This window comes from Pseudonaja textilis, chromosome 3 (genome assembly GCF_049901715.1).
Source record: "Pseudonaja textilis isolate UNSWEBS1 chromosome 3, rPseTex1.2, whole genome shotgun sequence".
NCBI lineage: Eukaryota > Metazoa > Chordata > Lepidosauria > Squamata > Elapidae > Pseudonaja > Pseudonaja textilis.
Window position 1 is genome coordinate 53,377,804 of NC_141992.1, and position 12,383 is coordinate 53,390,186.

The window sequence follows — 12,383 nt, forward strand, 5'->3', positions numbered from 1 at the left end:
GGCGGAGTTAGAACTTCCCGGCTTCCGACGTTCTCGGTCCATAGCTGGGAGACCAAGAAAGCGACGCTCTCCGCCCCTGGATACGCTCCGCCCGGAGACGGCGTCGGTTCTGGAGCGATTGAAACAGCGATCCAAGTAACGCCGCATGGCTGGGATTAAAGGGGTGGCGAAGGAGCCACTGGACCCAGTAAGTCAGAACAAGATCTTCACGGAGACGGTCCGGAAGGAGCTGCGATGCCAGCGCCTGCACACAGAGTATGCGTTAAACCCGCTCCTGAAAGGTAGGTGGGCTGGAAGAAGGCAGTGTTTGTCCAATACAGGCAAGTGTCTCGACTTACACCAACGGTTCATTGAGTGACCCTTCAAAGTTACAAGGGCACTGGAAAAGTGACTTGGGGCGGTTTTTCACACTTAACGACCGTCGCAGCATCCCCCACGGTCCCATGTTCAAAATTCAGGTGCTTGGCCAGCGGTTCGTGTTTATGACAATTGCGATGTCCTGGGGGCATGTGATCAGCTTTTGCAACCTCCTAACAAAGTCAATAGGGAAGCCAGATGCACTTAACAACCACAATACGAACAATACTGGTGGGACCCAGAAGAAGGGCCTTCTCCGTGGTGGCTCCGTCTCTCTGGAACATCATTCCCCCAGAGATTAGAATGGCCCCCTCACTAATACTCTTCCGAAAGGCACTGAAGACCTGGTTTTGCTAGCACTCCTGGGGAACCCAGAGAGGGATGGAGCCCATCAGGTGGCTAGTGTGATCTGCTGTCGTCGGGGAGGAGGGTGGAAGTTAGTTATTGATTTTTTTTGTGGTTGTTTTGTTTTTTGTTTTCCCAAATTTTGTTCTATTGTACTTTACTAATGTATTTCTTTTTGTTAATTTTTATTGTTTTTATTTTTATTTGTTTTAAATATGGTTTTACATTGTGTAAGCTGCCTCGAGTCACCATGAGCAAATAGGCGGCAATATAAATTAAATAAATAAACTGCAGTGATTAGCTTAACAACTGTGGCAAGAGAAATGTTTTACTTAGCAACCTAAATTTTGGGCTCAGTTGCTGTAGTAACTCGACTACCTGTATTGCTCCCTTTCCTTTCCTTTTTGTAAACCTATCCTTGCCATTGAATGTAATCAACGCCTGATGTAGGCGCTACTCGCAAAGAGAATGGGATGAAACAATGATAAAGACCTGGTTGAAATCATTGATTCTCTATGCATGTTTTTGGTTCTGCAAAAGTCAGCATTTCAAACTAAATGTTACCCAAAATGTCCCCAAAGAAATCAAGGTAAGGAGAAAATATTAACTTGTCTCATTCTCTTACGGTAGTCTAAAGCGAAGTTTAAGAGTGCCTTAATTTGAAGATCAGCAATAGCTAATTTCATAATCTTGCTTTTGCCTTCCAGTTCATGCCTTAACTGGGAAACCTGCCTCTTGGCATGATAACTTAGAGGAACCTGCAGATGGTAAGGCACTGTTAACAATACATTTTTTTCAAACTGCAGTTTATTATGGATGGATGCCACTGATATTTTATTATGGTGGGTTGCATAGTGAGCCAGATGTTTAGACTGGTATTAGTATTACTATCCATTCAGGAAAATCACAGCTGAGGTTTTTAATTGATGTTTGCAATTTTTCCCTAAGCACCTAAAACAGGGGTGTCAAACTCATGGCCCACGGGCCGAATAGGATTTATTGTCGTTGCATTCAAAATACAATGAAATTTGAAAGCTACTCCAGCACAGTGGCCCAAACACCACATCACAATCACACTACACAGTATTTAAAAATTAAAATAATTAAAGTAATAATTAAAAACCTAGTCTAAAACCTATTTAAAACACATGGTTAGTTTAAAAATGCCACTTTATATATAGAACTAAATCACAAATGTACTGTTTGATTCGAGACAATTATTGCCTTGGAAAAGAAACTGTTTCTCAGTCTATTAGTCCTCATTTTAAGACACCTATAATGTCTCCCTGATAATAACAATTCGAAATATAATGACCAGGATAAGAATGATCTGTGGAGATTTTTAGTGATCTAGAGAGGAGTCTGGTCTTTGCAATCTCTTCCAAAGAAGAGAGCAACCAAAGATTTTTTGTGCTGCGTTTATAACTCTCTGGTTATATGCGTCACAAGCTGGCCCTGCCTCCGCCCAGTTTAGCAAAGGAGAAAAAAATCCCAATACCTCACATGATGCCGCCGTGACATGAGCTTGACACCTGTAGAATGTCATTTTATTATTATGGTTCATAACAGTTGGACAGATGTTCAGATTGGATCTGACATATTTGTCTGCCTATCAAGCCCTTCCCAAGGACCTGGGATAGGCAGCGTGGATGTTTGGTGATGTTACAGACATCGTCATAGGATGTAAGCTGTCCCAAGTAAAGCTACCTTTTCCAATTAACTATGGTGAATTTGTCAATGCCGTTGGTGTTCAAGTGGTGCTCCAGTTGCTTTGGGATTGCACCCAAGTTACCTATTACTACTGGTACTACTTTTGCTTTCTTAAAGTTCAGAAAGCGCTTACATATCCTGCCTTTAAAATGATGCCATCAAATTTGGCTTCAGCCCTTTTATTCACACAAGCCCATCATACTATTCCCTTTTGGGTTAACTAACACTGTGTAAAATTCTGCAAATAAATTAGGGCATGAGGGAAGAGAATAAAAAAGGAAATATACGGCAATTAAATCTAGTTTGTAGGATCCAATCTGGGTTGATCACTGGGACCAGAGGTTTAGTCTTCCAAGCTTTCAGCCTTGTGCTGGAGCCCATCCTCAGGGAATTTCTCTCTCATTAGAATATGAAACAAAACATATTCAAACAAATAAAAATCTAAAAGTACTCTAAAACAAAAAGTGTGCACTTTAGATGGGTGTAAAGGTTGCTTCTTGACCAAGATCAAGTGTAGGACTTTTTTCCCCACATTTTCAAAAGAAGTATCTTCTGCCATTACATTTTGTATTCACTTCTGTATTTCTATAAATTATGCAAAGTATTATCTAAAACTAACAGCCGGGTGGAAGATTTCCTGGAATTGCAAGGGAACCAGATGCCAAACAAAATCTAGGGCAAAACCTAGATCAGAATGAGGAACCATGATACAAAAATATGAGCATGTTACTAGGCAAAAATTATTCATGATCTACAATCTTGCATTAAATAAAGGAAAAGGTTAACTGCATGGTTTCACATTTAAGTATTATGCTTCTGTCAATTCAGCACACACAAACAGAATGTCTGGCAGTTTTGCTTCATTAAACATACAAGATATAAATGCCTGCCAAAGCTGCCTAGCTTTTCCTCCAGAAAGAACCATTAAAGCAATTTAATAAACTAAAATTTTGTACGTTTGGTGTTCTATTTAATGTCAGTCATCTTGTGACTGCATTTCTTGACTAGCATCATATACTGTATATTCCAAAGAAAGAACAACTTAATACTGGATAACAGACCTGTAAGTTATGCAAACCAAAACACCATTAAATGATCAATAGAACTATTTACATAACTCTTAAGTAATCTAGTTCCACACTTTTACTATTTCACACCTGCCCAATTGAAACTACCTAATAGTTACTGTCAATGTTTTAACCCAACAGCTAAATTCCTACAGCTTTTTCATCATGCTGCACTTGAGCCACCCAAGAAATACACAGAACCACAAACTGAAAGTCAGGAAATTGGTTGGTTTTCCACACCATTGGTAAGTAGGATTTCAGGGAAAGCTAAATATTGTGGGACGAGTGCCACTCCCAAGTTTTGAAGTACTGTCATGATTAAGATGAGCCTTCCCAGGAAGAAGATACCATTCTGGAACATTAGAATCATGAGGAAAGCCTTCAAAGGGTTCAGGTAGCATCAAATGGGTTGTCAGATGAGAGGGAGTTATACTGAAGCATCCAACACTTTGTTCCTTCTTTTATTTCAGTGCTCTTATGTTATAATCATATTCTCTTTCACAGATCAGTATCAACCGGAACGATAAGAGGCTGCACTTCCCAAGTCGGAGCACTGAAATCAGTAGGTACATGGCTGCTCTGTGGCGCCTGAAGGAGATGACCAAAAGCAAATAAGCACATAGTAACATCATGAGCTCTTACTGTGAAGATGTCAAGCTTTCATTTAGGATTTTTGCCCTGCAAGGTTATCATCTTGTCACTGTTGTTGGTTATTTTAAGAAAATAAGCTGTCTTGCTCTTTGAACTTTTAGCAGTTTTTGCAATAAACTTGTCCCCAAATTGTGTGTGTTTCATAAGATACCTAGGCAATGAATTTCTCATCCATAACTATGCCATCTCTCCCAGTACTTATATGCATGAGTGATTAACGCACAATTCATGATACTCAAAGAGAGGGAGCAATCAACTGCCATTTTGTGAAGGAATCAATGAAGTGGCCAAACACAAGCACTACTGCCATACTATCATTACTTTGCAGGCTATCATTGCTTTTTCATGATAGGCAAAGAACTGAAGGACTCTGGCATCCTCCCCAAATATCCCAGTATGCATCTTTCCAAACCTAAAGAAGGAGGATCAAACCATCATCACTTTTTAATTAACTTAAGAATTTTCAAAGTAGTCTGAAATGAAAGGCAACAAAAAGCATCTGTTTGCTATTTGTGTGTGAATCAAACAAAAACATTTGCCATTCTACAGCACACCCATAACCAGGAAAGTTCAAGTCCCATATCTGTTCATGGTTATATGCTGGGCTCAAAATGTCATTCCATTTCCAATCTTTATCACGAACGGCTCTTAATTTTCTGCCTCATCTTTTTGCCAGGCCTCTTCTGAAAAGAGAGGAGAAAAATATAGAATTCACTAGTCTTATCAGCATACTCACATATGCTCCTCTAATGATCTAATTGTAGCATGTAATAACTCAACTGTAACTTACTTTGGCACCCCTTTTCCCTGCTTTGCCACTTCCCTTGTTGTGGGCTTTGCTAGCACGGAAGCTGGACACATCATTGTAGCTTTCCTTGGTGTTCCATTTGGACCCTTTCTTTCTGCCACCAAAGCCAAATTTCTGATTCTTGTAACGTCTTTTTGCATTTGGTCTGAAAGAAAAGACTTATGTCAGTCACGATTAGGTATTCCTACAAATTAAAAAAAAAACTACAGATATTTGGGGGCCCATACATGTTCTGTTTCTTCAAAATAGCCAAATATTACACTTTTTGTCAGACTCTGTTTCAATAAACATTCCTCTTAATTTCGGGAATGCAAGTCTTAAAACGTTCATATTTATGATAGAATTCCTTTTAGCTGATTTTACACATAATGCTCACTCCTTTGTTTCATTCAGTTACTGAGTCTTCTAAAAGTCACTTGAGTGTGTGACAGTCCCCCAAATAAAGAAATTGCGCCACAGAAATTCTAACATTTCTTGGTGGATCAACTTTTGATCTTGGTTGTGTGGACAGCCATTTATATGAAATGGCATAGACCAGAGGTAACTTTAAGACAGCACGGTTGGCTGGGAAAGTCTGGGAGTTGAAGTCCACAAGTCTTATAATTGCCAAGGTTGAAGACCCCTGGTATAGACTCCCCTGCTCGTGTAGGGAGTTGGACTAGATGACCTCCAAGATCCCTTCCAACTCTTCTATTTTATTCCATTCCATTCTATTACAAAAGACTCAAATTCAGAACGAAGATGCACTTTAGTCTCACCCCTTCTTTATTGGCTGCCTCTCTGTTCCTTCCTTCTTCTGAGGCTCAGATGATTTTTCACCTTCCAGGAATTCCAGCTTGTCCAAGAGACCTTACATGAAATAAGGAAGAAGTAGGAGGCTACAACCTTCTGGCACTCTTAAACTTTGATTCCCAATGTTCTGGAATATTTTATGCATATCGAACCAAATTTAAAGAAAGTCATTCTATGGTTATCTTAACATAAAGAAGCATTTACTTTTTCGAAAGTCCCAAATACATCCAATCACTGACTACCAAATGACAACATCAGGCTTGTTGAATCTGCAGTGGTCTTACTGGATTCCTAAATCTATCAACCAGAAAATGGATAAGACAGTATTCTGAGGTGAGCATCTCTGAATCTGGTAGTTTGCTTTCAGTTCATAAGCCAATTATTCACAAAATAGCCACTCTTCTGTCCTCAAATTTTCTTTTATTTCAGCTGTCCTTATGAAAAGGTCAGCTGACTGATGCAGTTATTAAACAAGCCTTACAGAGCCACTGAAATCTGTCAGTGGTTATGATCCATATTCTACTCTTTTTTGTAGTGAATCAATACAATGAAGAAAAGTAGGCAAAAAGAGAAAGTCTGTAGAAAATTGTCAAAGAAAAACTATGAACAAGAGACCATGGGGGATCCCTTATTGGCTAACAGGTGCTGCTTGTCCAGTTGCAAATATGAAACTGTTACAGAAAGGCATATGTTACCAATATATTGTTGGTTCGATGAGTCAGCCACAGCAGACTATTTACTGGCACAACAAGCCTTTATTAGGCAGCTGATGCTGAGACTCATGTTTTCTTGTTATCACAGCTTCTTACTCCTTTTCTAAAATTGAGAGGTGGGAAGGAAGTGACTCACCCTTCTGATATTTTTTGACTGCATTTAACATTGTGGACTTCTCCTTCTGTCTCTTCTGCAACACGTCAATTTGAACCTATCAACAAGAAATCAAACATGAGCCTTGCTCTCATTTGTACCTGAACTTTTCCAAAATGTTCCAATTTTATGGATTTTCAGATACATATGGTTCTCATACTGCCTGTGAGGAATCCTATCAGTTGACTGAAAATCTTCCAAGCAAAACAGTTTGAATTGAAACGATTTTTGTCATTCAATTGCAAGGCACTCCTTACCTGCTTGCCATATTTTCTTAGGGCCCGGAGTTGTTTGGCCTTTTCAGACTTTTCCATGGCTTCTTTTTTGCTCTTCAGCTTTTCACGAATCTAATGCAAAAGAATACGGTGTTTTTTTTTTAGCAAATGGAAGAATACTCCTACTGTTTATACATTCAGGTTTTTGTAACAATACTACAGCATTTTAAATATGTCATTAAATTTTATCATCACTTTACATCTTCAGAGCCTATTCTGACAAGGTTCCCCAGCATTTCACATTAGGCAAGATAGCCATGTCAAAATACGTATCCAACCATAACACATAATAGTCAAAGCAAAAGCTATTTCAGGCACACAAATGCACATTCAATGCCCAAATGTATTATAAATTTAGATGGCAACTTTCACTAACTTAAGGACCACTCTGGACTTACACTGCATATTATTCCAAAAGTGAGTAGAGCCAGGTCCCAAAGTAGGAGGTGGAGAAGATATAACTTAATTTTAATCTTTTTTTAAAAATGATAATAAAATAAAAACTGCAGCCTTTTTCTTTATAAGGATCATTCTAGGATTGAATCCCCTTTTGTGGGGTAGAAATCTCCTCTAAAAAAACTTTAGTATTTGCTGCCTTGAATTACTTATAAAATAGTAACAGTGAGATAAGTGTCTATAAATAAAAACTAAATGGATGTTTCAAAGGGGGGGGGGAGAACTCCCCACAGGGGGAAAAAATCAGCCTGAATTATAAGGGGGAGATGAAGAAATGAGATAGGTTTCATTTATTAAAATTTATAACGCACCAAAGTTTCCAAGACTTCAGGAAGCTCAGATAAAAGTTGATAAAAATACAAAAGCGTGAACACAAACATTAATAATAATCTAATTAATTAATAATCTAACATATTGTGAAAACTAAACATTATTTTTACATATCTGTTTCCTGTTTTTTCCAGTAGATGTTCACTTGTTTTATTTTATATATTCACTGTACATATACATACACACAGACACATACAATTGAAAGATAAGTAGAAGATTAAAAGCTATGGAATCAATAAAAGACCAAAAGGCACAAGATTAATTTTAATATTGATACTAAGGAGGATTCAGCATTAAATGGTAATTATATGATATAATTCCATAGAAGTAATAAAAACTAATAATTTATTCTGTATGTTCTAAAAAGGAATTTAGAGAAGTAGAAATACAACTCCAATAGTAAATTCCTATTAATATTCTGTGTTAAAAGAATAAACAGCATATCTCAAAATAATTAAAGAACAATACAGGTCTATGTCCTATTGGTCCCAAATCTTTCACTAATAATGAAGGAAGAGCACTGCAGGATAGCAATAGGTATCCTGTAAGTAGTAATAGGCCCTTCTATATTGCAGGATTTTTAATAGGCCCTTCTATATTGCAGAACTTTTAGTTGCATAGGTTATGCTACAGTATATAACATTGACTATTAGTTATATGAAGATTAGGAGGCTTAATGTTACTCTTGTCAATTACGTAAACATACCACATTATTCCCATTTCTACAGTCCTGTGCAAGCTTTGAAACCAGTATCTTCAAATTCTAGAACAGATGTGACACAAGTTTCTCTCCAACAGAACAACACTCATTAATAATGACAGCTGGAAGAGGTGTGAAATTGAAGACCTATAAATCTTACTTTTTGCATCTGCTGATCAGATTTTGCCATCTCTGCAAAATAGTCATCAGGCCGCCTTGTGGGGATTTTAAACTGATGTAACCGAGGTAATGCTTCCAGAACAGAGGCTTGGGCTTGATGATAACTGAGGAAATCAGAATCAACATTACTATTTCTAATCAGTGGCTAAATATTCCAAAAATTTCAGGATTTGTGATCTATTAAACATATGCTTCACTGAAATAAAAAATATCTAGTCTAGCTACCCTTTCAAGCTGAGATCATTACTGCTATGGAGGCACTCAAGAGATAAGCTTTTTAATATGCATTGTCAAACAACTGCAACTATACAAATAGTGTCAATACGCTAATAAGTTGTTACATGTATGCAGTGGGAAGTAAAATAACTGATTATTAATATCATAGCAACATATAGCTTATAGTATGGTGGACCAGCTAACACACATTATTAAGCTATATTACTTTTGTTTCTTACATAAGAATCCATTCATTATGGATTAGTACCCTATGTAGACCTGTCCTAGTACTTCATGTGAACTCAAACTGTATCATCTATTGTGCAGGAGAATAAAACAAAGACTGCATATAAGACTCACAGCATAAGAAAATCTTTTGCCTCATATACTAAGACTTACAAGTTCATTTCTCTTTTAAAGTCATCTTCAGGATCAACAGAACCTTTTTCAACTGTGTTCTTGGAAGCTGCACCAGTGACATTTGTTTCCAGCGGAGAGGTAATATCAAGCCTTTCGACCCAGGAGAGATTTCTTTGGAATTCAGACAAGCACCGTTTCAATCCATCCTAGGAAGATCATATTAATTCTACATAACCTCAATGCTTAGATGTTTCTCCATATCAGTTATCTACTGTACAGAATGGTTGCAGATGATATTCATTTTAAAGCAAGCAACAAGATTTTGCACTAACACATCAATTTCTCTCAAAAAGCCAGATTCCAGCTACATGCCCATCAAACAAAATGTGCAATATTTAAAGATTCTTTAAAAATCCAATGAATGTCAGGTATTCTGGGTTTAAGATCTTCCTAAGAAAGATCTACATAGAAAACGTAATCCTTTGTTACACTGGCAACATAAACAAAAGTTGCTCAATAAGTCTCTCCTCACATTACATTCGTATTACACGTTCATATTACGTTCATACCACAGTATAGTACATCCGTAATATACTAAACTGAAAACACTGTACCTTTACAAATGGAGTGTTTACTTGCCAATATTTCTAACCTTTTTATCCCCAAAATCAAGGAACTAAAGCTTGTAACCAATTAACAATGTCTAATCTAAAAGGTTGGACCCATCAAGCTGTCAGATAAATGGACCAAACCCTTGAATGCTTGGTGTTGGATTTAGAATTCCAATTTGGTGTACTACAAGGCTGATGTTTAAAAATGTGAGGTAAATGTTGAGTTGTTCACAAACAACCAAAAAAGTTCAAGCAACGGATATCACAGTACTTACCACATTATTAAATGCTTTTGGTCGTCCCTCCAACACAATATTTAAGCCTGGTTTCAATGAACCTTTAGCAAATGCTTCTTGAAGCTACATTGAAAAAAGGTAACATTTATGTTAGCACGTTAACATAATTATATTAATTACATTAAATAATTAAATTATATTATAATTTATAAATTATGTTATTAAATTAATATATACAAGTATAAAACTGATCCCATTAATAGAAGTGAGCATGTGACATCAAAGCACATAAATGAGCATCCAATGGAAAGGAATAATCTGGTCAGTGAGTTCTAAGTTTCAGCATTTATCCTGATGCCACATGACCACTTCTGGTTTAGATTAGATACTATTTTATGTATTGCACTGTGCAATTCTTAAGTGTGGCACTACTGTCAGTAATACTATCATTAATCCAGTTAGTATGAAAACCTAAATTCACTATACTTTCAGGCATAGTCCTTTATCCTATTTGGGATAACAGACTATTTTAATTATTACTAAGATAATATAGCCTCATCAAGTGACAACAATTGGCCAACCTTGTCTGGCCTCAGGCCCTAAAAAAGGGTAAGATTACAGGGAGACAATCAAGGAATTCTATGGTTGCAGGTACATTCCTGCAGAAAGACAATGGCAAACCACTTCTATACCCATGCATGGTTGAGTTTATGTAGTCATCATAGGTTAAGTTCCAGTCAAGAATATCATTACCTTAATACAATATAGCAAGTCACGATAAGACAAAAATGGAAACGTGCATAGTTACACCCTAACACAATTACCACAGACATTGGTATGCACAGTACTTGCATACCAAAGTCTAACTGCCTGCTATCTCCCTTACAGATGTCCCAAAGATGCTTTTTTCAGGAGGCAACTGAACTTTCTTGTTTTTTCTTTTGAAGACATTTCATTTCTCATCCAAGAAGCTTCTTCAGCTCTGACTGGATAGTGGGGAATGGAATGATTTATATTCCTTGCAGACAGCTGGTCATTTGCATCCTTTCAGAGGAACTTCGAAGCACTTGGAGGTTTATATTGGACACAGATAAACCTCCAAGTGCTTCAACCATCTAAAAGGATGCAAATTATTTTGGAGGTTTTCTAGTCCAACTCCCTGCTCAGGCAGGAAATCCAAACTATTTCAGGAAAATGGTTATCCAATCTCTTCTTAAAAACCTCCAAAGCACTGCTCCCAAACAGCAGTCTCCATATCAGCCTATGCATTTATCAATTCACACAAGATCATTTAAAATTCAGCTTAAATGTTAGTTTCGTTTCTTTAGTTTATACACTACTAGAATATTGGGGTATTTCTCAGGTGCCAAACATACCTCTTGATCTGCTATAACAGATTCTTCAGAATCAGAGGATAATGACAATTCTTGCTCCATAGCTATGGGAGGCATCTTAGACTACTTTTTGAGATGTTTGGATTTTGCCTCCAATCTATATCAAAACCAAGAAAATAATCAGACAACATACTGCAAATTCAAAATTGGACTGCTAACTTCATCCTTCCCTCAGCAAGGCACATACAATGTTAATTGATGAGGTTTTTCCATCCCATACTTAAGCTCTACTAAATTAGGAGCTATTATGCATCAACTTTTAACATAACTGTATACATGAAATACAACATGAATGACAATGTTAATGTAACCTGTAAAGTCTTTGTCAAATACAATTCTGTACATGGCCTATTACATTTGACACCTGGACTCTTTTAAAATAAAGATTCTACACTCTTTAACTATGATTATGCTTTATCAAACAGATCTCTCAGCTCATCTAAAACCCAATTTAATAGTTAAAAATAAGTTTTAAAATGTACTAAAGTGTTTAACTATCGTCACTTTGCTTTATATTTGTTTTAATCCAAGCCTCTATATACGGAACTTTATCTTAAATGCGAAGATATTCCATGTAATATCGGTATTTTGTAATTTCCATCTTTTTTTTTGCTTTTAAAATAAACAAAATATAAAACATGATAAGCTACAGCCTATTGAATGTCCAATTACCCCCCTCTCTCCAATTATTAATTTTGCATTAAACCGAATCTAAAATTCCTTCCAGATTTCCATTCTTCGGAATCCACTCCATAAACCATCCGCTTTTTAAAAAATCGATACGGTCCCCATTTTAAATTAGCTATGATCGATGCTTTTATGTCTGTGAGCTTTAGATGTCTCTGTTTAAATTTCTAAAGGCGTCCTACTCACTTTGATCAACCGATCCCCGGTTAATTCACCTTAGCCCGAAAACCCTTTCAGCCATCCGGCTTCTCGTTCACCACGAGGAATTGTTTAAAAAAAAAAGGCACTTCCGCTTTCCGTGGTCGTTCCATCTATTTCCGGTTCCGCTCCGCCAAATTGTC

General features: G+C 37.0%; 2 protein-coding genes across 2 annotated transcripts; one reads left to right on the forward strand and one right to left on the reverse strand.

Moving 5' to 3' along the window:
* Positions 1-19: 19 nt before the first annotated feature.
* Positions 20-4,262, forward strand: CFAP144 (cilia and flagella associated protein 144). Its single transcript, XM_026707288.2, has 4 exons — positions 20-281; positions 1,410-1,469; positions 3,621-3,724; positions 3,984-4,262. The coding sequence occupies exons 1-4, from the start codon at positions 146-148 to the stop codon at positions 4,092-4,094; spliced, it is 411 nt and encodes a 136-aa protein (XP_026563073.1). The 5' UTR covers positions 20-145; the 3' UTR covers positions 4,095-4,262.
* EBNA1BP2 (EBNA1 binding protein 2) lies at positions 3,929-12,341 on the reverse strand. Its single transcript, XM_026707286.2, has 10 exons — positions 12,229-12,341; positions 11,338-11,452; positions 10,001-10,084; positions 9,154-9,320; positions 8,519-8,642; positions 6,855-6,944; positions 6,580-6,655; positions 5,697-5,787; positions 4,921-5,083; positions 3,929-4,813 (listed from the first exon to the last, which is right to left on the reverse strand). The coding sequence occupies exons 2-10, from the start codon at positions 11,410-11,412 to the stop codon at positions 4,766-4,768; spliced, it is 918 nt and encodes a 305-aa protein (XP_026563071.1). The 5' UTR covers positions 11,413-11,452; positions 12,229-12,341; the 3' UTR covers positions 3,929-4,765.
* Between the last annotated feature and the right edge of the window lie 42 nt (positions 12,342-12,383).